Genomic DNA, 23,950 nt, shown 5'->3' with positions numbered 1-23,950 from the left:
TATAATAAACTGGGAGGAGGGAAGGGGGTGATTATGATGCTGGATTGTGTGTGTTAATCACTCCACCTTAGTATTCACACGTGTGTCTATTATTACATTTTAAGTACGATGCTTACTCCAAACCCTTTGCTAAGCTCTTGATAATATTATCTAACATCACTTTATACCTCCCTGTGAATAGGTATTATCCCTGTTTTACAAAGGAGAAAACTGAGCCTCGAGTTAAATAACCTTTTAAAGATCAGTGCTAAGTGGAGCGCAAGTTTAAATCTGTATCAAAGAAAGAGCTTAGCTACTGCCAACTATCCTGCTGCAATTTGTTTGCGTATATGTTTCCCCTAATAATTGTGAGCAGCTTGAGGCCAGGCACTTTGTTCTGTCTATCAGTTGTGTCCCCAGCATGTAGAACAAAGTCATCCAGCATGAAGTAGACACCGACTAGAAAGGTATCAGGTGAATGATTCATACAGTAATTCGCATAGCTAGCTCTGTATTCCTAGAGTCTGAGACATGGTGGGTGGTAATAGATGGTTACTGAGTAAGATATAATGAGTGAGGAACCTAGGAGAGATGAACAAAGCAGGTATGACTGGGGGGATTATGTTATCCTAGTGCTTAGGGCACCTGGTTTTGGCTTTCCTATCTGTGGTCGCACTGTATTTCGCTCTCTAAAAAGAGGCCAGCTTTCCATTCCCAAAGGTTATCATTCTTAGACTCTTAAGTCTTTGGTGTTGAGTAGAAGGTAGGAAGATAGACTGGAATGAGGACTAAAACCTGCAAGGTCACAGGCCCCTAGAGTATCCAGAGCTGTCACTGATGTTTTCTCTCTAATTTCAGGAGTCGAAAAATACAGATCCGAAATATTCCACCCCAGCTTCGATGGGAAGTAAGTGATTAGGGGAAATTGTTAGTGGGGTCATGGAGACTGGGAGGGGAGTCTTGGTTAGCCTGAGGTGGCAGAGATGACTGGGAGGTGTCCTGGGGGCTTGGTGCTAGGCCAGAGAGTCTGAGGGAGGGGGTGGCGGGGTGGACAGTTGGATTGCATCCTCAGCCTAAGACTTGCAGCATGAGTTCTTGGGCATTCCCTCTGGTGAGAGGCATCAGGGAGGCGGGAAGGGTGTTCCCTGAACCCCAAGCTTAGTGATGACAGAGGACCGGCTGGAGACCAGGTGCTACAGGTCTGCTTCCAAAAAGGACCTTAAGTTCCACACCCGCTTTTTGAGCACATTCTGTGAAGAAATTCTGATGGCTTACCGCCAGCATTAGTACCTAAGAAAGGGCAACCCAAGCAGGTAACATGTTGAGTCCCCACCAAAGGGTTTCCCAGTGCTTTGGGGTGAGGGGTGTGCCCAGTGATGACTTGGTGAGTTCCTGGGGTACTCAGGTTAGCCGTGCTCCCTTCCCCTGCTCTCAGGTACTGGACAGCTTGCTGGCTCAGTATGGTACAGTGGAGAACTGCGAGCAAGGTAAGAGTGGATAGAGGCGGCGGTAGTGGGGTAGGGGTAGATGGGTGTTGGAGGAGTTGTGGGGCGGAAGGGCGAAAATCTGCTCTGCTTCCTTTTCTGGTGCCACATCTCTCTGGAACACCAAAGACAGCCCAGAGGGTACCGTGGAGGGAGGTAGAGTGGAGTGTCCCAGCTCTGGCTCTGCTACTTCTCTGGAACTGGCTTCTCCTCTGGTTAAAAAGAGAATCAGCAAATCACTCATTCCCAGCATGGAGTCTCCATGGGCCAGCCAAGGTAGAAACAGAGGTTCCCTGGATTTTAGAAATAGGTTAAGAATGGAAGCTGTGCGTGCAAGCTAAGTAAATCTGTAGCCCTTTTACTTTAAAAGCTTCATTACTCTTGGTTTTTGTCTGAAATAATCAACAGGTTGTCTTTTTTTGGGGTGGTGGGCAGAGAGGGTAGAAACTGATTATCAGCTACATGTCTTTGGTTAATTAAAAAAAAAAAAAGGCAGAGAATCACTTTTGCACATATTGATGGGCAGGCAAAATCTTTCTCAAGACTGGGCCCACGGGAACTTCCCTGGTGGTCCAGTGGCTAAGATTCCGTCTCGCAATGCAGGGGGCTTGGGCTCAATCCCTAGTCAGAGAACTAGATCCCACATGCCACAGCTAGAACCTGGCGCAGCCAAAAAAAAAAATAGTAGGCCCACAGTTCAGTTCAGTCACTCAGTCATGTCTCACTCTTTGCTACCCCATGAACTGTAGCAAGCCAGGCTTCCCTGTCCATCACCACCTCCTGGAGTTTATCCAAACTTATGTCCATTGAGTTGGTGATGCCATCCCACCATCTCATCCTCTGTCATCCCCTTCTCCTGCCTTCAATCTTTCCCAACATCAGGGTCTTTTCAGATGAGTCAGCTCTTCACAGCAGGTGGCCAAAATATTGGAGTTTCAGCTTCAACATCAGTCCTTCCAGTGAACACCCAGGACTGATTACCTTTAGGATGGACTGGTTGGATCTCCTTGCAGAAGGAGAAATAATAAAAAAGAATTCTAGATCATGAAAAGTTTGCTATGATTTTTGAAGTTTCTCCAAAAACTTCTTAAGTTCTTCTCAAATTGCTTAAGATTATAAATTATTTTCAGAGGAAATGAGCTAAAATAAAATTTGGAGGACTTGCTTGGTGGTCCAGTGGTTAAGAGTCCACCTGCCAATGCAGGGAATGTGGATTTCATCTGATCTGGGAAGAGGAAAGATTCCACATGCCATGGGGCATGGTGCATCAGAGCCCTGGGTGCCACAGCTCCTGAAGCTGGCTGTCTAGAGCCCTTGAGCTACAACTACTGAAGCCCTTGTGCCTCTGGCCCACGCTCTGCAACAAGAGGAGCCATAGCAATGAGAAGCCCGCCTATGGTAATGGAGAGTAGTCCCTGCTCGATGCAACTAGAAAAAAGCCCATGTGTAGCAATGAAGACCCGGCTCAGCCAAAAGTGAATGAATGAATGAATAAAAATTTGAAGTGTTTTGGGCTGGACATAAAGTAGAGCTTGGTCATTAGGCAGACAAAATGGTTTGAGTTTGCAGATCTTTAAGAAACCTAGACAAGACAAAATATTCATCTCCAAATTCTAAATAGGCAAGCTGTAAATCATTACAAATGATTAAAATACTCGCCTGCACAAAAATCTGAGGTGCTGAATCAGTCGAACAGGTTCTCTTCTGCCCTGACCCTGGAGCTTGCTTTTACTATAAGCACCAGGACATAACTGGAAGCACTGATAACCATTGCTCAGTCCCTGATAACCATTGTCCAGTCCTGCTTACATCTTAGACTGATGACTCAGTTACTCCTGGACAGACAGCAGTGGCTTGGGAGCACGTTGGAGAGGTTCACTAGGGGTGCCCAGCAGGGGTCACTGCTAGTTCAGAGGCTCACCAGAGAACCATAACACACCGAATCTGGGGGCGATGCCTGCTCCCTGGAGAAAACAGAATGGCAAATGTTTGCTTTTGTAACAATAAACTCTTCGTCTGCTCAAACGCCGCTTACTAAGCAATGCCCTTTCTGTCCACCCTACGTGAAATTATACCCCTGACCACCACCTCCTTTTCCGTGCTTTGTATTTCTCCATAGCACTCAACCCCTTCTACTTTTTTGCAGGGAGAACATGAATTTTTTTTTTAATTGAAGTATGGTTGATTTATAATATATTAGTTTCAGTTACACACCATAGTGATTCAGCATTTTTCAAGATTATACTCCATTGAATGTCATTACAAGATAATGTCTATAACTCCCTGTGCTGTGCAATTTATTTTTATCCTTTGACTGTTTCGTTTACTTATTTATTTATTGGCTTGTGGGATCTTAGTTCCCTGACCAGAGATCCAACCTTGGCAGTGAAACCGCTGGGTCCCAACCTCAGGCTTGCCAGGGAATTCCTGTCATTTTACTTGATACATAGTAGTTTGTCTCTGTCGGTCCATACCCCCGTACCCTTGATGCCCCCACCCCCGCCTTTTTTAGTAATCACTAGTTTGTCTTCTGTATCTGTGTTTCTGTTTTGCGTATATATTCATCTGTATTTTTTAGATTTCCCATATGGCTGATATCACACAGTATTTGTCTTTCTTTGACATTTCACTAAGTGTAATATGCTGGCAACCCACTCCAGTGTTCTTGCCTGGAGAATCCCAGGGCCGGGGGAGCCTGGTGGGCTGCCGTCTGTGGGGTCACACAGAGTCGGACACGACTGAAGCGACTTAGCAGCAACTTAGCAGCAATATGCTCTTGGTCCATCCACATCTCTGAAAATGGCAAGATTTAGTTTTTTTTTTTTTATGGTTGAGTAATAGTCTATTATCATACCATCTTTTCACAGTCTTTGCTTATTATATTTTTTGCTTTCTCTTCTTACTAGTATGTTTAACCTCCGTGAGAGCAGAGGTTTTGTTTGATTCGCTCCTGTATTTCCACTTAACTGCTAGAAGATTCTTGCAGAATCTTCCTCTCCACTGAGTTGGGAGAGCTCTACTGACAGGCCAGAGGGGCCAAGAGTGGTCTGCACTGCAGTTTTGTGGTGATAAGTGCCATTGGTATTGTAGGGGGAGGGGTGGATTTGTTTTTTTTTTTTTGGTCCAAGTCCCCCACGCCAGGGCTGAGCAGTCTCAATTCAGTTCATTCGCTCAGTTGTGTCCGACTCTTTGCGAACCGTGGCCTGCAGTATGCCAGGCTTCCCTGTCCATCACCAACTCCCTGAGCTTCCTCAAACTCATTTTGAGTCGGTGATGCCATCCAACCATCTCATCCTCTATCGTCCCCTTCTCCTCTGCCTTCAATCTTTCCCAGCATCAGGGTCTTTTCCAGTGAGTCAGTTTTTCATATCAGGTGGGCCAAGTATTGGAGCTTCAGCTTCAGCATCAGTCCTTCCAATGAATATTTAGAACTGATTTCCTTTAGAATGGACTGGTTTGATCTCCTTGCAGTCCAAGGGACTCTCAAGAGTCTTCTCCAACACCACAGTTCAAAAGCATCAATTCTTTGGTGCTCAGCTTTCTTTATGGTCCACCTCTCACATCCATACATGACTACTGGAAAAACCATAGCTTTGACTAGATGGACCTTTGTCAGCAAAGTAATGTCTCTCCTTTTTAATATGCTGTCTAGGTTGGTCATAGCTTTTTTCCCAAGGGGCAAGCATCTTTGAATTTCATGGCTGCAGTCACCATCTGCAGTGATTTTTGAGCCTAAGAAAGAGCCCTGCTTTCTTGAGCAGGTCTAGGGGACCCAAAATCACAAGACAGTGATACATAAAGCATAGGTTAATTTTATTAATTCAAAATGGGGGAAGACTATGTGGCCAGATCACATGGAACATCCAACCCAAGTCCATTCCCAAATCCTGCCCCTCCAGACTCCATGGCAGACTCTTGTAAACTTATTCAGCTAGATGAATGATACACTTTTATTTGATCAGTGAATACTTGAGGGTACTCTAAAATGGATTTAGGTGTTTTCTCAAATCTCTTCGGGGATGTCCTTACAGACCTTTTCTTTGTGTAATCTCACTCAGTGTGTGATTTTTAACTAGTATAAATTTGTTTCTAAGAATACATTTATTTCCAGATTGGGGTATATGTGTATGTGAGTGCTCTCTGCTGCATAACTGCTGATATGTTGACTGCACATCCGTGTGTATGCCTGGCTCTCTTGAGGGCTGGCAGGGAAATCGAAGGAAGACATTAAAGTTAAAGGAAAATGATAGGCTAATTTGAATTTTCCAGGAGTTGTGATGAAAGGGGCCTGTAGAGGAAATGCTCTGCTTTGTCATTCAAGTGTTTCCTTCTTGACTGCATGGCCCTCAGAGATGAGCCTTTTAAGAACATCATTGGTGCCATCTCCAGGACTCACTGCTCTAACCCTGATCTCTCTTTTTGCTCCCCCAGTGAACACGGAGAGTGAGACGGCAGTAGTCAATGTCACCTATTCCAACCGGGAACAGACCAGGCAGTGAGTGGACCCTGAAGTGGGATAGGGAGGGTCTCTGTGGAGGTTGGGAGCCAGGTGCCCCTGCTTTGACAAGAGTGGGCACCGGCCCCGCCTGCCCTCTCATTTTGTTGCACCCAGTGCCAGACTCTTGTCATTTGGTTCAGGAATCTCAGAGGTTCAGAAACCTCCCTGGGGTTGATAGGATAAACTTTGAAGACCCAAAGACTTCCCCAGAGGAGGTGGGAAATCCTTTTTAGAAGATCCTGGTTTTTGATAGGTCTCCGATTGCGGACCATAGGATCCTTTGCTGTGTTGATGGTGCCATCTAGTGGTGATGAGAAGGAACTGAGACCTAAAAGATTTGTGATGTGGCAGAAGCAGACATTTTATTCATATCTCCGGAATCACCTTGAGTCCCCTCACATCCACAATTTCTGGCTCCCTAGCTGTTTGGTTGAGTCACCCTGCCCCACCCCATTGGTACTGATAGTCTTCATTTATATTCTGTTATAGGCCTTTTGCCACATTTTGCTTTTGATGGCTTTCTCGTTCCTTCAACATGTTGCCTCTATCCCATTTGTTTCCTCCAACCTAGTTTAAAACTGTACCACTTTCTCAAACCTTCAGTTTTCTTTCAGGTGTCTGCTGGGCTCAGAATTTTCTGGAGGTCCCTGTGGCCAGTCTATGGGCCTTAACTTGGTTTTAAGTCCACACTTGCTTACGTCTTACTGCATATTGTTGCTTTGTTAACATTTCTAACCAGCCCAGGGAATGGATGGCACATGGCCCCTCCCTTCAGTGTTCACTAGTCCTGGTTTGCAGACATTCCAGATAGACTTAAACTTCTGCAAGCCACTTCTTCTGTTTCCATGGAGTTTACTTGGAAACTTGAAATTAACAAGCCAATCCCCAAATTCAATGGAAATAGCTTATTTTTGCTATACTACCTTATTTGATGTCTTATTTAGACTGGGTGTCTCTAAGGTGAAGGTGGGAGTGTGGGCAGGTGGTCATCTCCCTTTCTTCTGGAATGTTCCATGTTGTAACCCAGCTGAGTGCTTTATACCTGGAGAGCATTTGGTGTGATTTGCATGGATTGGAGTGACCAGTAGATTTTCTCTCTGTCCTCAGAGCCATCTTGAAGCTGAACGGCCACCAGCTAGAGAATCATGCCTTGAAGGTCTCTTACATTCCTGACGAGCAGATCACACAGGGTCCTGAGAACGGGCGCCGAGGTGGCTTTGGCTCTCGGGGTCAGCCCCGCCAGGGCTCCCCTGTGGCAGCTGGGGCCCCAGCCAAACAGCAGCAAGTGGACATCCCCCTACGGCTCCTGGTGCCCACTCAATATGTGGGCGCCATCATTGGCAAGGAGGGTGCCACCATCCGCAACATCACAAAACAGACCCAGTCCAAGTGAGTCTTGGCCGCAGGGGAAATAGAGGTGGGGCCAGAAAACAGTGGTTGGTGCCCAGGAGGCGAGGCCCCCTCCTGGAAACAGACGGAGGGGTTTCAACTCAACTTTACCTCTTAGGAAATGTTGGGAGATAGAATAGGCCTGGGATGTGCCATTTGGTGGCAGTGGCTGGGCCACACACTATAGTTGTAAGAAGGGTTTCTTTGTAGAGCTTCTCATGGAGCAAAGCTAGTCTTGGGAAGAAAGCCTCCTTAGTGCTCTGTGACCTCAACACTGGTTATTGGTGGCAGCAGGACAGGCCAGTCAGGGACCTCAGTGAGAGGCGTAGTTCTGACCTTCTCCCATTGCACATAGCCACCGCTCTTCTCTAATCTTTATAGCTGATCTGTGGAACAGAACAGGTCATTTTGTGTTCTGATTCATAATGCACCCTTTTATTGTTTGCTTTTAATTTGACACAGTGTACCGTCCCTTTATAGTTGTTTCAAGGGGGAAACGCAGCTTCAGAGCTGAGGGCTGTTGATCCCCAGCCCTGGATTCCCATGAAAGATGCCATCGTTCTCGGCTGCCGCCTCCTGACTGAGACAGAATCCATGGCAACAGGCTGCCCTTTCCTTGCCTGTCTCAGTTCCACACTTGGCCTTGTTCCAAGAAGAGCGGGCCTGTACTTTGTTTTGAGGAGATTCACCAGGGACAGCTAACCATCCATGTGCTTGTTAGGATCGACGTACACAGGAAGGAGAATGCAGGTGCTGCCGAGAAGGCCATCAGTGTCCACTCGACCCCTGAGGGCTGCTCTTCTGCTTGTAAGATGATCCTGGAGATTATGCACAAGGAGGCCAAGGACACCAAAACGTAAGGCGTTAGCTTCTCTGGGCACTGTCGCCTCCTCAACTCTTAACACAGACAAACAGGGGACACAGAAATTGTACAACAGGGTAAAAGCTGAAAAATGAGTCCTCCTCCTTGTAAATAAGGGCCTGTGTATCCTGGCAGTGCTGTGCCCTCGTAGGCATGCGCACACATATGTATATGCATGTGTTTTAGCACACGTAGGATCATTGTGAACATACTGTCTCGCAGTCTGTTCTTTCCACTGCTGTGCATCAGTACATACGATCACTTTGTTCTTGATTAGCTGCATAGAACTCTGTGAAAGAAAGTTGCACAGTCGTGTCCGACTCTGGGCAGTCCCATGGACTGCCAGGCTCCTCTGTTCTTGGGGTTCTCCAGGCAAGCATACTGAAGTGGGTTGCCATTCCCTTCTCCAAGGGCTCTTCCCGACCCTGGGATTGAAACCGGATCCTCCTGCATTGCAGGTGGATTCTTTACCAACTGAGCCACTAGCCCAAAGGTACACAGAATTCTGTGAAAGTGGAAGTGCTCAGTCATGCCCAACTCTTTGCGACCCCATGGACTATATGGTCCATGGAATTCTCTAGGCCAGAATACTGGAATGGGTAGCCTTTCCCTTCTCCAGCGGATCTTCCTGACCTAGGAATCGAACTGGGGTCTCCTGCATTGCAGGTGGATTCTTTACCAACGGAGCTAAATTCTACAGTATGCCCATTTGAGAGTATACCCTTGGATGAGCTTTTAATACAAGTCTATTTACAAAAACCATCACCACAGTTAAGGAGCGTGCCCATCACCCATCGTGACCCGTGCCTTTGCCACCGGTCCCTACTCCCCATTTCTCGCCCACTGATTGTTTGAAAACATGATTTGGTTCTGGCGTCTGTCCCGGAAACCCGCATCTGCAGCGGCCTACCATCTAAGGAGCTCTTGTGCCTCACTTCTTTCCAAGGGCTGACGAGGTTCCCCTGAAGATCCTGGCCCATAATAACTTTGTGGGGCGACTCATTGGCAAGGAAGGGCGCAACCTGAAGAAGGTGGAGCAGGACACGGAGACAAAAATCACCATTTCCTCGTAAGGCACTTTCCTTTCCCTCTGCGAGTGGGATGCCTGGGCCCCCAGGGTGGCATATTTCATTATCTGTCCTTAACACCTGCCCCGTAAGTCAGATACAGTTTCTGCTTATCGAAGAATAGTTAAAGCAGCGATGAAGAGCATTTTTCTGTAACGGCTGAAGTCCTTCCATCACCGCTGTGGTTAGGGTGCTGCCTCTTCAGTCCTTGGCTCCCGCATCCTGTCTCTCTCACTCTGCCTCTGGGGGAGAGAGCCTGCAGCCAGGGGCCAGGACGGGGGGTCTCCCGGCACACTGCCAGGCCACAGGGAGAGGACAGACCCAGATGCTTACCTGAGCCTTGAGCAGGTGCTCTGTGGTGGCCTGCTTCTCAGGAGGAATCTGTTAGCCCCTCTGTGAACACTGTGTCTCTTGACTGTGTCAAGAGACTTACTTGCGGGCAGATTACCTGCTCTGCTTCAGGAGGGCTCAGAAAATGGATTGCTGGTGCCACTGGGGAATTCCCAGCCAGGAGCACCCTCCTTGCTTACAGTCTGTGCCCAATGTCCTCACCTCCCTGTGGGGAAACCTTGCTCTGGGGATGAGCTGAAAGCCAGAGACAGAGCTGTTCATATTTGCCCCAAACTAAACATCCTGTGGAAACGGCGTGGCTGTGATGTCCTCAGCCAGGCTCTTTTCCCAGTCCGGGCTTGTCAGTGGAAGCTTGACGCTAACCTGCTCCCTGCCCCAGGCTGCAGGATCTCACCCTCTATAACCCCGAGAGGACCATCACTGTGAAGGGCGCCATCGAGAACTGCTGCAGGGCCGAGCAGGAGATCATGAAGAAAGTGCGGGAAGCCTATGAGAATGACGTGGCTGCCATGAGCGTGAGTGTCGGACGCCTTTGAGCCGGAGCCATAGCAGAAGTGGGTCTCCAAGTGGGTGGGCGTTCACATGGTGGGGTCCTGGGAACACTGACTTTGCTTTTGGGCCTCAAGATTGATCAGTCCTTTTAACACTGAATTAATAGGGGTTCTTCATTTGATTCCTGGGTGCAAGTGGGGATCCAGTCTTGGGTCTGTGGTCCCCCTGTAAGCTTTGTGTTTATGTGCTATGTGTTAGTGGGGGAGAGGGTTCCTAGTTTTCATCTGGTTTTTAAAGGTGAGTGAGGATGTGGGTCACATGACCAAATATGTGAGTTTTAGAAGTTAGAGACCCATCTCCCCCACCTTGTCACGGGCTGTGAGTCTGAGGTCTGCCTCCATCAGAGCGGGGGGACCGCTGGAGAAGGACGTCTGAGGGTCTAAAACAGTGTCCCTTCACCTCAGAGGTGGGAACCCTTGTGTACATGTGAGTGTTGTGAATACCAGAGGGGCAGGCAGGTTTGGGGCAAGAGCATGCCATTCTCCTGTTTTGGCCCATTCACCCTCCTGTTCAGCCAGCACCACGTACAAGAGCTACCAGGCCCCATCCGAATGAGCCAACCTCTTTCTCTTTGCCTTCTTTTCCCCAGCTGCAGTCACATCTCATCCCCGGACTGAACTTGGCAGCTGTAGGTCTTTTCCCAGCCTCCTCCAGTGCAGTCCCACCACCTCCCAGCAGCGTCACTGGAGCTGCACCTTACAGCTCCTTTATGGTAGGTGCAGGGGACCCTGGGCTGTCCGTGAGCTCACTTAGGGCTCAACTCCTCATGGGAGCCTGATAGCTGGTAATTCACAGGGAGAGGGAAGCGCTCCCAGCCACTCGTGCTAGCGTCCAGAGCCTCAGCCCTGTGGGCAGTCGTGGGAGCCTGATAGCTGGTAACTCACAGGAGAGGGAAGCGCTCCCGGCCACTCGTGCTAGCGTCCAGAGCCTCAGCCCTGGGGGCAGCAGCCTCGGGTGCTGGCGGCACTCGTCCTCTTCGTCTGGTCCAGCTTCTTCCGTTTGTCTCTCTGGGGCCTTGGGAGAGCTGCAGACCATGTCGCCCAGGCTGGTGTCTGGGTGCTGCACCCTTTCTTCCTTGACAGTGCAGGGCAGGGCCATGGACGGGCTTCTGGGCTGTGCCCCTTGACTCGAGCTGCATTAATGACATGTCCTGTCTTGGCAGCAGGCTCCAGAGCAGGAGATGGTGCAGGTGTTCATTCCTGCCCAGGCGGTGGGCGCCATCATCGGCAAGAAGGGGCAGCACATCAAGCAGCTCTCCCGGTTCGCCAGCGCCTCCATCAAGGTGACCAGCTCTGTTCTCCTTCTGGTTCCCAGGGTGGGAGGGCGCTCTGCTCCCATCGCCCTCTCCTTTGTTCTCAGACACCCCATTTGCCTAGTGTTAGGGCTCTCTCCTGTGGGGTCCCAGTTCCTTTTGCTTTCGACTTCACTTTCAGACTAAGGGAGGAAGTGGTATCGTAGCACAGGAGAGCTTCAGTTCAGGCAAGACTGCCTGGGTTCAATCCCAGTTTTTGAGCTGTAGTACCTGAGCCTTCATTTCCCCATCAGTATAGTAGTGATGAGAATGATCTGAGATGATGCAGCCAAAGCCCCCAGCTCAGTGCTTGGTGCACAGTGGTTGCTGGGTAAATTTTAGCTGTTTCCACCTTCCCTGGTCAGGGAGAACCTGAACGAATACTTGTTAAATTTCACAAGTCTAAAGCCACTGGTTTTAGTGGTCTGAGGATTTTGGTCAAATGGAGTATATGTTCTCTGGTGAATAAGGGCTCCCAGAGATTCTCTAGGAGATCAGTCTGTTCCCCTGTACTGCCACCACCACCAGGGGTACCTCTTAGCAGGACTCAACTGAACCCCTCTGGGTGGTGAGCAGGGAGGCCCTACTTAGAAAACGTCAAGAAACAAATGCACTTGTGCCCTCCTAAGAGTTTTGGCACAGGGGCAATAGCCTTGGGTGCGGGGTCTTTGTTCTTCACTCTCTTGGCCATCAGAAGTGGGAAGTGGAAGCAGGGTGTTGGTAGGGTTCTGGAGGAGAGGGCGATAGAGGGCTTATCTGTGACCAGTGTTTGCTTTGTAGATTGCTCCTCCTGAAACTCCAGACTCCAAAGTTCGTATGGTCATCATCACTGGACCCCCAGAAGCCCAGTTCAAGGTTCTGATCTTTATTCTTTTTTCGAGTAGGACCCAGGGGAATCAAGTTTGTGTGGGAGTGCAAATCTGCATCAGATTTTAAGCTTCCCTGTAAATTCGGGGCTGCACAGCTGCTTTCAGACTGACATCCAACTTGCATTCTATTGCCTTCCCTCTCTGATTCCTGAGAGTGAATAGGCACACGGAAAGGAAGGCCGTCTCCTTGCCCTCTGCTGTCATGACTAAGGAAGGCTCTTCTCTCCTTTATGTCCCTGCTACGTTCCTAGGGTCTCGGACTTCTGACAGACAGCCAAAGAGCTAATAAAGTAACTTGTTCTGGTCTAGGGAGGGATGGAGAATGGGGACAGCCTTAGGCTGTGTACAGTGACCAGCAGCCGGCCACTGAGTGACTCCTCCAGCTGCCACTCAGGGCTTGACTTGCCATTCACTGCTTGTCTGAGTCCATGCAAGCCTCCCAGACCCCTTAGGTCTGGTTTGTGATTTAGGTACTGTATTCGCCTGGGGAGTTATGTATTCATATTCAGTTACTTTGCCCAGGCCTCCTAGTGTTACAAGTGAGCAGAAGGAGTGTTGACAGGTCAGGGCTGTGGACCTTTCACGTCACCTGTCCTAGGTGGTGATCTACCCCTCACGAGGGAGTGGGGCGTGGGGAGCTTCCCTTTTGTCATACATATGTGTACTGCCAACATAACAAAGACCTCCTTTGCCCAGGCTCAGGGAAGAATTTATGGAAAACTCAAGGAGGAGAACTTCTTTGGTCCCAAGGAAGAAGTAAAGCTGGAGACCCATATCCGGGTGCCAGCGTCAGCAGCCGGCCGGGTCATTGGCAAAGGTGGCAAGACGGTGAGCCATGAGGGTCAGGTTGAAAGCTCTGGATGTTAGTCCCTGAACCTGAAAGCTCTGCCCTGGCCCCCTACTTCCCCACCCTGAGTGATCTCTGAGTGTGAATCACTTGGTTGTGCTGACTCTTTGCAACATGGACTGTAGCGTGCCAGGGTCCTCTGTCCGTGAGATTCTCCAGACAAAGAATACTGGAGTGGGTGGCCATTCCCTTCTCCAGGGGATCTTCCAGGTCTGCTCAATCTTAGTTCTTGCCCTTTGCCCCTTTACTTGATTCTACTCTCCAAGCTCAGCTCCTGAATCCTGCAGTTTCTACCAGCTAGTGACTAAACTTCTTTCCCCTCCCTCCACTGCCATCCATGTTTGACACCGTCAGCACTCAAGCACCTCTCTGATCTGTCCTGCTCCCGCCTCTGCCCCCAGGTGAATGAGCTGCAAAATTTGACAGCAGCTGAGGTGGTGGTGCCAAGAGACCAGACCCCTGATGAGAACGACCAGGTCATCGTCAAGATCATTGGGCATTTCTATGCCAGCCAGGTACATATGGCACTCCCCCATCACAGGAGGGTGGCAGGAACCTGGGGATCAGAGGAGCAGGACTCTGCCTGCCTCTGGCCTGGGTCACTCTTCTCTTCCAGGTATAGGGTGTGATGTGTAGATGTCTTATTCCCTCTTAAGACTGTAGGGACTTATACCTGTGGTGGATTCATTTCGATATTTGGCAAAACTAATACAATATTGTAAAGTTTAAAAATAAAATAAAATTAAAAAAAAAAGACTGTAGGGACAATGATTTGACTATTTTCGTGGGTATATGTTATGTACAGTAACTGTTAATGTTACATGTCGTATGTTATATGTTGATAGTCTTCGCTGTCGTCTAACCACGTGGTCCTTCTCTTTTGCACTGGAGAAGAGAAATGGGTCTTAGCCACTGCCCAGTCTTGTTTGTGGGGTAACACCATGGGTTGCCCTTTTCCAGTGCATTTCCTTCACCTTTCCCAGAACCACTGCTCCATCCTTGCTTCCAGTTCTTCCAGTCTCCTGGTCTCATCCTGGCACTCACTATCCATTTCTGTGCTGCTTCCAGTGAGCCTGTCAGCAGTGCCCAGCATTGGGACTGACCCCAGAGTCTAGAAAGGAGGGCAAATATCAGATTCAGGTTACAGGATGATTGAAACTAGTGGGGTTTTCCTAAAACCCCCTATTGTTGGAGCTGGAAGGCTGTGAAGGCTATTGGAAGCCACTGCTTCCATTTCCAGAGGATAAGCCTGTCACAGCAGGTTTGTGGCCCACCTGAGGCTGCTTGTGAAATCAAGGGCCAAACAGGAACCCAGACCCCAGCGTGGCGTAGCAACTTTCTCTGACAGTCCTTTGGGAGCCATTAATAGAAACCTATATGCAGGTCAGGAAGCAACAGTTAGAACTGGACATGGAACAACAGACTGGTTCCAAGTAGGAAAAGGAGTACGTCAAGTCTGTGTATTGTCACCCTGCTTATTTAACTTCTATGCAGAGTACATCATGGGAAATGCTGGGCTGGAGGAAGCACAAGCTGGAATCAAGATTTCCGGGAGAAATATCAATAACCTCAGATATGCAGGTGATACCACCCTTATTGCAGAAAGTGAAGAGGAAATAAAAGCCTCTTGTTGAAAGTGAAAGGAGAGTGAAAAAGTTGGCTTAAAGCTCAACATTCAGAAAACGAAGATCATGGCATCTGGTCCCATCATTTCATGGGAAATAGATGGGGAAACAGTGGAAACAGTGGCTGACTTTATTTTCTTGGGCTCCAAAATCACTGCAGATGGTGATTGCAGCTATGAAATTAAAAGACACTTACTCCTTGGAAGAAAAGTTCTGACCAAATAGTGTATTGAAAAGCAGAGATATTACTTTGCTAACAAAGGTCCATCTAGTCAAGGCTATAGTTTTTCCAGTGGTCATGTATGGATGTGATGGAGAAGGCAATGGCAACCCACTCCAGTACTCTTGCCTGGAAAATCCCATGGACGGAGGAGCCTGGAGGGCTGCAGTCCATGGGGTCGCTGAGGATCGGACACGACTGAGCGACTTCACTTTCAGTTTTCACTTTCATTCATTGGAGAAGGAAATGGCAACCCACTCCAGTGTTCTTGCCTGGAGAATCCCAGGGACGGGGGAGCCTGGTGGGCTGCGGTCTGTGGGATCGCACAGGGTCGGACATGACTGAAGTGACTTAGCAGTATGGATGTGAGAGTTGGACTGTGAAGGAAGCTGAGCGCCGAAGAATTGATGCTTTTGAACTATGGTGTTGGAGAAGACTCTTGAGAGTCCCTTGGACTGCAAGGACATCCAACCAGTCCATCCTGAAGGAGATCAGTCCTGGGTGTTCGTTGGAAGGACTGATGCTAAGGCTGAAACTCCCAATACTTTGGCCACCTCATGCAAAGAGTTGACTCATTGGAAAAGATCCTGATGCTGGGAGGGATTGGGGGCAGGAGGAGAAGGGGACGACAGAGGATGAATGGCATCACCAACTCAATGGACTCAGTGGACATGAGTTGGAGTGAACTCCAGGAGCTGGTGATGGACAGGGAGGCCTGGCGTGCTGGGATTCATGGGGTTGCAGAGAGTCGGACACGACTGAGCGACTGAACTGAATAGCCACAAAAACTATCTTAAGGTTTGTGGGTGCTCCTGCCACACCAGGCACCATTCTGTGTGGTCTCTATTAACTCATGTCATCCTCATAACAACCTCATGGTACAAATGAGGAACATGAGGTTAAGAGAGTAAATGATGTATTCAGGGATGCAGAAGAGCCAGGATGTATTAAATACTGAAGGGGGGTATTTTTTGTTGGTTAGAATGAGAACTAAATGAAAAACTTTGTAAAACATTATGCACAGGGCTGACAGGAGGCATTAACATTTAAAAATATCGACTCCAAATTCGTTCTCCAACGTAGACCAACTTTTCTCTTTAACCAAGAAAATCAGTCACTTATCTTATGGAAAGCAGACATTCTAGTATTTTTCTGTCAAGTGAATCACAGTTGACAGTTGGTTTCGCTCACCAAACTTTTGTTCATAGGGAAGAAATTTTTAAGAAGCAAAGAGTTAAAGATACTGGTCCTTTGTTTTCTCCACTGTCACGGTGGAGCTTACTTCACTTCCTTTTGGTTATTCCATTTCATCCCCTTTCCCAGGATATTTAAATGCATAGTGGAGTTGTGATTGGTGACAAGGCCTTCTGATTTTTGACCTCCTGACAACACATACTCCTGGAAACTTAGGGAGTGCCCCCTTGAGTTCAGAAACATGTGTCAGCTTGGTCATGTTTTAAATTCTGATGAATGACTTTATACTGCTTTTCTCCTCCATTCCCCTGTATGAATCCAGTGGGTGCTCAGGGTCTGCTCAGAGGCAAACTTTCTGTCACTGTAACCCTCAGCCTTCTCTTACCTTTCTTTTAAGTCCCATGTGATCTCTTTGTTGCCAGGATCCAAACCCCAGTGGCCTGTCTCCCCAGTAGGGCTGTCTCTCCCCACCTTTGAAGGTCCTCACTCTCACGTGTTCTCTGTGCAGATGGCTCAGCGGAAGATACGAGACATCTTGGCCCAAGTCAAACAGCTGCACCAAAAGGGACAGAGTAACCAGGCCCAGGCCCGGAGGAAGTGACCAGCCCCTTCACGTCTACCCCCATCATGTCGGCTGAAGGACAACAGGCCGAAATCGAGAGCATGATCTCCCCCGCAGGCCTGAGAATGAGCGGGAATCAGGGACACTTGGGCCGGGATGTAGATCAGGTTTGCCCACGTGCTTGAGAAAGTTGTTCCAGTGAGGAACCCTGATCTCTCAGCCCCAAACACCCAACCAATTGGCCCAACACTGCCCATCCCTGAGGGTGTCACCTTGGAAATTCTAGCTCAGGGTGCTTTTAAACGTGGATTGTTTTAAGTTCTCCAGGTCTCATCGAGAGGGTTGGTCAGACCCCAGTGGGAAGAGAAATAAAATTTCCTTCAGGTTTTTAAAACATGCAGAGGGGTGTTTTAATCAATCTCAAAGGATGATTTACTTCTTGACCCTAAAGCCCTTCCAGCCTTCTCCTCCTTGGTTTATTGATTAAAATACCTCTATTCTCGTGCCCTGACATAACCTCTTCCTGTATTCACACTGGTTAGCTCATCTTTCTGCTACTGGCAAAAGTGGGAACCAATGCATTGCTTTGTGTATATTATTGACTCGAAGGGAAAAGACACATCGGCATCTGTAGATTAATTCCAGTCCCTTCCTAACCAACCTATAGGAACAGCGAGTAATAAAGAATGGGAGAGACAGATGATTAAAATATATAGTAATCCACGTTTAAAAGGAGTGCCCTTGTGGCTGATGGATTCCAGATCACCACCTTAAGAAACTGGTGCAGTTCAAATTGCCCGCACGGTCGGGGCTTCCCCACCAAGATTCCTGCCCTGTTCATGTCCCTCTAACCATGAAAGTCCCACGTCGTGTCCAGGAGCGCATGGGTGGTACTGACTGCTCCGCGGGACAGGGGCTGACCACTGTACTGTCCCTGATTCCTGCCATTCTCAGGCAGATTTTATATTTTTTTAAAGTCTATTTTAATGATTGGATACGAGCACTGGGAAGGGGAGCCTAACTCCCCTTGATAAAGTCTCAGTTCCATGGAGGACTTGAGTGGCCCCAAAGGCTGCCACTGTGCCCTCACGCTGGCCATGTGCTTTCCTAAGGGCTGGCTCCCAGAAGCGGGGGTTGCGGGGCACTCCCCCACCACGGCACTGTTCCCTTGGTGGTGGTGGGATGTGCAACCCGACCCTGAGCTCCTGCAAAAGCTGAAGTCCATCATTTGGCATCTATTATGAATATTCAGTAAATCGGAGACTATTTGCTTCTGTGTTTATCCTAGAGGCGTATTTAACTGATGGTTTCTGCCTCCACGAGTCGTCGGTGTGATGTTATGTGTGCCTAAAAGAAACAAAATTCAAAATACCAGCAGCATTATGCACAAAAGGGTAAACAAGCTTAATTTATTAATTTTCCAGGCTCAGTAAGGTCCCATTTTAAGTTCAGCCCTCGTGGAAGACAGCAGCCGTCAGTTAAATGAGGTTTGGCCTCCCCTCCTCGTGTGCTGATCGTCAGTGCATATTAGCCAGGTGGTGCACTTTAGCTGCCTTGGACAATGCTATCCAGTGTGCTGGGAAGGGAGGAAGGCCTCTGCGTGTGGAAGAGCCCATGCTCGGGACTCCCCTCCTTGCAACATTGCAACAACAGTAACAACCAGACAACCATGACATGTGGGCGGAGTCAGTCAGGTAATGCTGTGCGCGAAGTAAACTACCTCAAGGTATGAAGTTACCTCAGCAATTACTTTCCTTTTTGTTCCCCCCACCTCTTTTTTTTTTTAATCTTTTTTTTCTTTGCGGCTTGCTGATATTTTATATAAAAAAGAAAAGCAAAGCAAAAGAGAAGCTGATAGTCTTGAATATTTTATTTTTTTAATGAAAAGAAAAAAATGAGAAAGTTATGTTTCATAATTTCTTACAACATGAGCCAGTGTAACTCTTTAGGAAGTCTCTATGGAGAACAGGCCCTGTGGGAAAGGCAGCCGGCGCTGCCCCTTGGAGGGAGGCTGGGCCCAGAGGGAAGGCCCAGGCGTGAGAGAGCCCAGGGCCAGGCTCTGATCTCTAAGCCACCCACCTCTCCCAGGAAGACCTTGCCTGATGAGATTGACAGGCCCAGCAGAGCTGTGGCCCCAAGGGCGAAGCAACAGCCTCCAACAGCTGGCCTGTGGTCTCCCCTCCCCCCTTTGGTTAAAGGGCACCCCGGTTGTTTTTTCCCACCAGTGGTGCTGTTGAGATATTTTAAAGTATTGCCTCCGTTTTATCGAGGAGAGAAATAATAACTAAAAAACATACCCTTAAAAAAATGTATACTTCTCTAAAAATATGGGAGCCAAGATTCCATTGGTGGAAGAGACAAAGCCACCCTCTCGTCCTGAGAGAGGTCCACCCGGCTTGCCGTGCAGTGCTTTTCATTTATCGTGACTTAATTCATTTCAGTCCCATCTTGCCATTTTTGGTCTTTATCAGTAGACCAAGGGACGAACAGATAACTGGCCCTTCTGTCTCCTCATCTTCTTTCAATTGATATGATTGATTCTAACAGTGGACCCACACTTACAAATCCTTGATTCAGGATGGTGGGTGGCAAGGAGGGGCAAGGGATTTGGGAATGTAGCTGGGGACGGGTTCCTGCCTCATTGGTGTCTTGTTACTTTCTTCCCATGACGTTCCTTTGTAGACCTCCAGAACTGTCTGCCCCAAAGAGGAGGAAGCAGGAAAGCCTTTAGAGATGATACCAGGCCAGTTTAATTAAGCTTCCCACCTGTCCAAACCACAGAAAAGGGTCTCCCAACTTATATTTCTGGCTCTATATGCTTTATTCCAAAATGAAGCAGATAACTTCAGACATCGGCCATTTAGTGATTTAAGGTGAATTTCCAGCAGCAAGCATGCTTTGATATCTGGTTCAAAACTGCCATCAGAATAAAACCCCCCACAGTACCTGAAATGTGATTGTTGCAGTGTTCAGTTTCCTTGGGATCCTGCTCCCATCACACCTGCAGCCCACATCCTTTCCCTCTGGCTGGTTCAGCTCCCAGAAGAGACCAGGAGTGTGGCAAGGGACTGTCAAACCTGGATTCGGCATGGCTGATATTTGCCCAGCAGGAAAATTGTGCATGTTACGCTACCGGAAAACAAAGGAATATGGTTTGGTGGTTAAGGTTTAGCAGGATAAAGGGCTTGTCTTGGTGGTTCCACCTTTGACCTCTGGGCAAGGTCTTGGGGCAACTCCGCCCCCTGCACATCACCTCCATGTCCCCATCCTTGGTGAGATAACAAGTTAATGTGAAATGCACTTGAGAGATTTGGATGATCTGAAAAGAGTGACTTTTAAAAAACAACTTCTGTGCTCTGATATGTGTGTGAGCTACATATATATTTTTAAGAAAAGACCATCACTTTTAGGATGTATTTTTTAATTCTGTGGAACACATGAAAAAACCAAAATGGTTTGATTCCCTGACTTTGAAGCTGCATCTGACAGTGACACCCAATGGCCCGTGAGGGTCTGGTTGCCTTTTGCGGTTTGGGTTGTGGACTTGGCTCCTCAGAGGGGCCTGGGGAGGAGAGAGCCGTTTTTAGGGACAGGGAGTTTCATCACCTTCTACTCTTACCTGCGCTCCTCTCGGTCCTTTCTCAGTCTTCTTTTCCTTTACCCTGAGCTCTCCGCTTCTGGGACCAGTGGGGGCTATTCTGTTAAATTATGCCTCACGATTGGCAGAAGAGACCCCATGTAAAACCCAGAGAACACTGGAGGGGAGCCCTCCAGTTGGTTCTGTGTGTCCATTTTCCCCTGTGCCAAAGACAGGCTGTGAGAGACGCCATCTCTGAATCAAAGCAATAACCATCCTTTGAACCCGTACCTGGGCTGTCTGAGAGGGGGAGAGGTCCTGGGAACTGTATGGGCTAAAAGACCCGGCCCTTCCCTTCTGAGGCTCCTGGGGGATGTGGGGGCGGTACGTGCCAAGGCACAGGGAGCTGAGAAGGGGTCCACTGGCTCCGGTTGCACTTTGGGGAAGGAGAGGGGTTTGGGGCTCCTCCCTGTGAGGCTGCGCTCCATCCCTCGCCCCCACTGCAGAGACAGCACCGCGAGTTCTCTTCAGGCCTGGCAGACTGGCAACGAGGAGGGGCCTCAGTTAACTCTCCAGGGTGCCTTCCCCTCCTCCCACCCCAGACATGCTCTCTGCCACACTGGGAACAGCGGTGCCGCGTAACTACCTCACAGAGCCCCCAGGGACCGCCGAGCTTCTGCCTCTACTCCACCTTCCCTCCTTTCTCTCACTCAAGGGTGGGGGCCTCCTTCCCCTGAAGTGTTGATGCGGAGATCCTAGAGGCTTTGATGTTCAAAACATGCCAACTTTCGCCTAGCCTATTTGTTGAAAACCGGTAGGAGGAGAACAGCACAGCCTGCCCCTGTAACTGCAGGAAGATGGAAGAAGGATCCTCGGTGCCAGGGGACATGAAGCCATTTCCCTTCCAAACTCTTGGCGATTTAGAGGCAGGGCTTTTCTCTTGTATTCAGACTTAGGGCAACACCAGCTGAAAACTGCAGTTTCTTTCTTTTGGATACATAAGGCTTCTCTATTGGGGTACAGGACAGGGAGGAGGCCTCATGACTGAAGGTGGATTCAGAGGGTGAGGGCCGGAGCCCCAGCCCTGACCCTCAGCCCTGTGCACCTCCTTGGGGGCACAGTCTGATGGCACCATTACTGGTGCCTTAGTCTGGTTGAATCTGGATGGACGAGACAAAAGAATTTTTTTCTTAAGTGAAATAGCAGGAAGCTCCTCGGGGCATGTGTTTTGAGTAACCACAGATGATGGATGCTACGAGTATAAATGGATTAACTACCTCAATCCTCACAGTGAGATTAGAACGAGGGCTGGGACTGGTGAGTGAGGGGGTGGATCCCAGCCAGGAGGAGTGAGCTGAAGCTTGTGCCACAGAAGGTTTGTCCTTGAGGAATAGGCATACCTGCTAGATACTCATTGGTTGGGTTGAGAGGACTGGTCATTAGGCCCCCCTTTCTGCCTTCTTCGGCCTGGGGACCCTTGCTTCACCTCTTCCCTGCAGCCTGCCCTGCTCTCACCTGCCATATCTTGCTGCACCAGAGGGGGCGGAGAGGACGGGCCTCCTGTCTCCTACCAGAGCGGGGCAGCCTCCTGTCTTCTACCGGAGGAGGCTGCCAGGAGGTGTGATGTGGGGCCTGGCCTGGAACCGGCCACTCAGCCCCACAGCCAGGAAGCCTGGGGAAGCCGAAGTTAAGACGTCTTCAACAGGGTTTCTCTGAGATTCTCCACCTCTCTACCCCTTCCCAGTGTTCACAGGGACGGTGGGCTCTGGAGGTGGAGCAGGATCCCTTATCCTGAGAGGCCGAGGGCCTGTCCTCTGGTCGTCAGGAGCCTTTGTAGTCGGGGAGTTCCACTGGGCGATCCCAGCCCCTCCCCACCCTCTAATGGACCTCCTCATAGAAGCCCCATTTCACTTTTGTTTTATCTACCTCTTAGCAAGACAATAGAGAGAAATTAGGTAGTGGCAACTCCACTTGCTTAGATTAGGGGGGGAAAAAGATTTCTTTTTCCAAAGGAAAAAAAATATTACCTTAAAAATACTTTCCAAAAAATTAAAAAAAAAAAAAAGCCAAAAAAAAAAAGTTCTTAAGAGGGAGACATTTTCCAGTGACCGCTGGATTGTTTTAATTCCCTAAACATTTCTCTTTTTTTCCCCCACAAATAAGTTTCACTCTTTGGCAATTTTCTGCACCTGGTCTAAGATAATGTGCTATTCTAACAGGTACAGCTTCTGCAGTCTGCCCCCCTGGCTTGCCCCACCCCGCACCTTGTTCCTGTCAGTGAGTTCCTGTCTGTGCTCTCCCTGTTGCTTCTCAGCCAGGTGACTTCACTCAGCCCCACGGAACAAAGGCTTTGTGTGTGTGGCGGTGCTGAAGTCTGGACTCAGCGTTTCAACCTGTGGAGGGTGGGGGCGAGGGCGGGGGGCACTTGCAACCCTTTTGTGTCAAGTTTCTGTAACCTACTGCAGTGTAAAGGTGTTCAGAATGAATTTCAGCAGATAATGAGTTAGCAGGAGGAATAAACATTCTCTACCACCACTTGAATCCTCCCCTTACTCCAACATGTTGATCCTGATCCCAGGAACCAGAATAAGAGAGTCCCTTCTCCTGAGGCAAAGTGAATCATGTTCAGTCCTGAGACATCACTTAGGAAAGTGGAAAGTGATTTTTATGAAGGCAAAACTTGGTGGGGACTGGAGGGGGGACTTGTGCCTGTGATTGTGTGACCCTGTTCTGTAACTGCGGCCACTTTGAAAATTGTACTTTGCTGGGGATCGGCCAGCCGTCACCACCAAATTTTGATTGTACCCTTTCTCCCACTCTTTAATCTGCCCTGTGCTTGGTCTGGGAAGATGGGGCGGCTGGCTCAGACTTTTTGGAGTTTGTTCTTTTGCTGGATGAGCACTCCAGTTTTCTTTCCCATGAAAGTTGTTTCTGCTACAAATCACTTGATTCCGCTGTTTCAATTTCAAAATAAAAGGAAACTTATATTGAAAGCTGTGAGAGAGTCTATGTCTCAGGGAGGGTTTGGGGGATCTGGTTGCTGAGATGGTCAGACCTCTGGGGGTGGAGTCTTGCTTTCCAGGGACCAGAGTCACTCAGATTTGAAGTAGGCATTTTTCTTAAATTTACAGGATAGTAAAACAAGAGTGGCTTTTAAATGGTGCCTTGCTCTTTATTCCCTTGGCATGTTGGTATAAGGCCTTCACTATTAAAAATGTTGGGTAACGTCTGCAGAGGAGTTGCAGCTGTTCTTCCTGATACCTACCGTAAGAAAAATGATGCCGATGGCCTTGAGAGGGGAGGGTTCGTGGAAGGGAGCTCAGTCACCATCTACTGTGACCTTGCCCTCTCTTTTTTTCCTTTCTGAAGACTAGATGGGTGGAGGGACACCCTTGTGCAAGACAACCTGGACCCTGACTTGGCTCTCCTGATTCTTGGTCCAGCCTTTTCCTTAAAAGAGGAACAGCTCCCCATTTAAAGTGTCATGTCATTCCAGGTTATCTTGGGCTTCCCTGGTGGCACAGAAGGTAAAGAATCTGCCTGCAGTGCAGGAGACTGGGGTTCCATCCCAGGGTTGGAAAGA

General features: G+C 48.7%; 1 protein-coding gene across 2 annotated transcripts in view; it reads left to right on the top strand.

The window, feature by feature from the left end:
• IGF2BP1 (insulin like growth factor 2 mRNA binding protein 1) overlaps window positions 1–23,612 on the top strand; it is a 48,200-nt gene extending 24,588 nt beyond the window's left edge. The window contains exons 3-15 of one of the 2 annotated variants that reach the window (XM_061391468.1): window positions 838–886; window positions 1,415–1,466; window positions 5,895–5,958; window positions 7,069–7,350; window positions 8,072–8,206; window positions 9,159–9,281; window positions 10,010–10,145; window positions 10,772–10,894; window positions 11,348–11,464; window positions 12,254–12,328; window positions 13,039–13,170; window positions 13,591–13,704; window positions 16,737–23,612. In XM_061391468.1, the coding sequence (XP_061247452.1) occupies window positions 838–886; window positions 1,415–1,466; window positions 5,895–5,958; window positions 7,069–7,350; window positions 8,072–8,206; window positions 9,159–9,281; window positions 10,010–10,145; window positions 10,772–10,894; window positions 11,348–11,464; window positions 12,254–12,328; window positions 13,039–13,170; window positions 13,591–13,704; window positions 16,737–16,829 (1,495 nt within the window). In that variant the 3' untranslated portion in view covers window positions 16,830–23,612. Of the gene's footprint in view, window positions 1–837; window positions 887–1,414; window positions 1,467–5,894; window positions 5,959–7,068; window positions 7,351–8,071; window positions 8,207–9,158; window positions 9,282–10,009; window positions 10,146–10,771; window positions 10,895–11,344; window positions 11,465–12,253; window positions 12,329–13,038; window positions 13,171–13,590; window positions 13,705–16,736 lie in introns of both variants that reach the window. The other variant, XM_061391467.1, reaches the window with a different exon arrangement.
• The last annotated feature ends 338 nt before the right edge of the window (window positions 23,613–23,950 follow it).

The sequence above is a fragment of the Bos javanicus genome, chromosome 19 (assembly GCF_032452875.1).
Source record: "Bos javanicus breed banteng chromosome 19, ARS-OSU_banteng_1.0, whole genome shotgun sequence".
Taxonomy (NCBI): Eukaryota; Metazoa; Chordata; class Mammalia; order Artiodactyla; family Bovidae; genus Bos; species Bos javanicus.
The sequence above is the reverse complement of the archived record's forward strand: the minus strand, read 5'-3'. Positions and strand labels throughout refer to the sequence as shown.